Here is a 922-nt window from a genome sequence, read left to right on the forward strand (position 1 = left end):
TGTATATCACCAAATGGAATTGTCAAATGTGTGACAAAAAGTATTTTAACAATGTATAAAACATAAACAAAAATAAATATAAAATTGTTAAAAATAATAATGATGTACAAAATTAGTTTTTAAAGTTAAAAATAAAAAGTGTTAGTTTGATTAAAAAAATTGAAATAAGGTTTTTTTAAACTTTTATGCATTTATTATTGCAATAACTTGTTTTAAATAGTTATTTTTTCTGGAATTCAAAACCTTGGTTATTATTTCATGTAAGCTGGTCAAGAATTATAAAAGAATGAAACGAGAAAAGAGAAAAATAGAAAAAATTAATTAGTTAGATTAAAAAATGGTGTTTCTGAAAATAACTGTTAAATCAAAAGTTAAAAAGGTTATAATAAAACGATTTCTAAATTGAAATCTACAAAAAATAAAAAAAGTAAATTTTATAATTAAAAAAAATATTTTTGACAATTACAATTTCCGTTGCTTAAGTAAATAACTTGAATAAACAAAAATAAAATTTAAAAAAATAAATAAGAAAATTAAAATTGTGATTCAAAGATGATGATTGATTTTTAAAAATTGAGTTAACATTTTTTCAGTTTTACTTGTAGTTGTGACCATAGGAATACTTAAACATTTTTAATTAAGCTATTTTACTTGGTCCCAGCAACTAAACTTTTTTTTAGAAATAGCCGTTTCTCTTTTTAGCATGCTGCAATCAAGGTTGCAGGCAGTTCAAGTTGCTGATGTTGAGAAGTAGTCTGGAAAGAGGTTGTGACACTGTTTGAGGGAAACATACCGTAATCACGAGATTGTTGACCTTTGTAAAACGCAGAAGTTGCTGATGTTCCTCCTGTTGCTGCAGCTGCTGCTGCTGAGGACACTGAAGAAGAGGCAGAGTTTCCAGAGGCGATGCCACTGGTTCCGC

General features: G+C 26.7%; 1 protein-coding gene across 1 annotated transcript in view; it reads right to left on the reverse strand.

The window, feature by feature from the left end:
- The window catches only part of LOC108355656 (cathepsin L1-like), a gene marked incomplete at both ends in the record, with an annotated part of 1,955 nt that extends 1,078 nt beyond the window's left edge, over window positions 1-877 (reverse strand). Inside the window, one exon of the mRNA XM_017606805.1 lies at window positions 794-877. Coding sequence (XP_017462294.1) covers window positions 794-877 — 84 coding nt within the window. The remainder of the gene's footprint in view (window positions 1-793) is intronic.
- Between the last annotated feature and the right edge of the window lie 45 nt (window positions 878-922).

Source organism: Rhagoletis zephyria, unplaced genomic scaffold (assembly GCF_001687245.7).
Source record: "Rhagoletis zephyria isolate East Lansing unplaced genomic scaffold, Rhagoletis_zephyria_1.1 Rzeph_scaffold_48200, whole genome shotgun sequence".
Taxonomy (NCBI): domain Eukaryota; kingdom Metazoa; phylum Arthropoda; class Insecta; order Diptera; family Tephritidae; genus Rhagoletis; species Rhagoletis zephyria.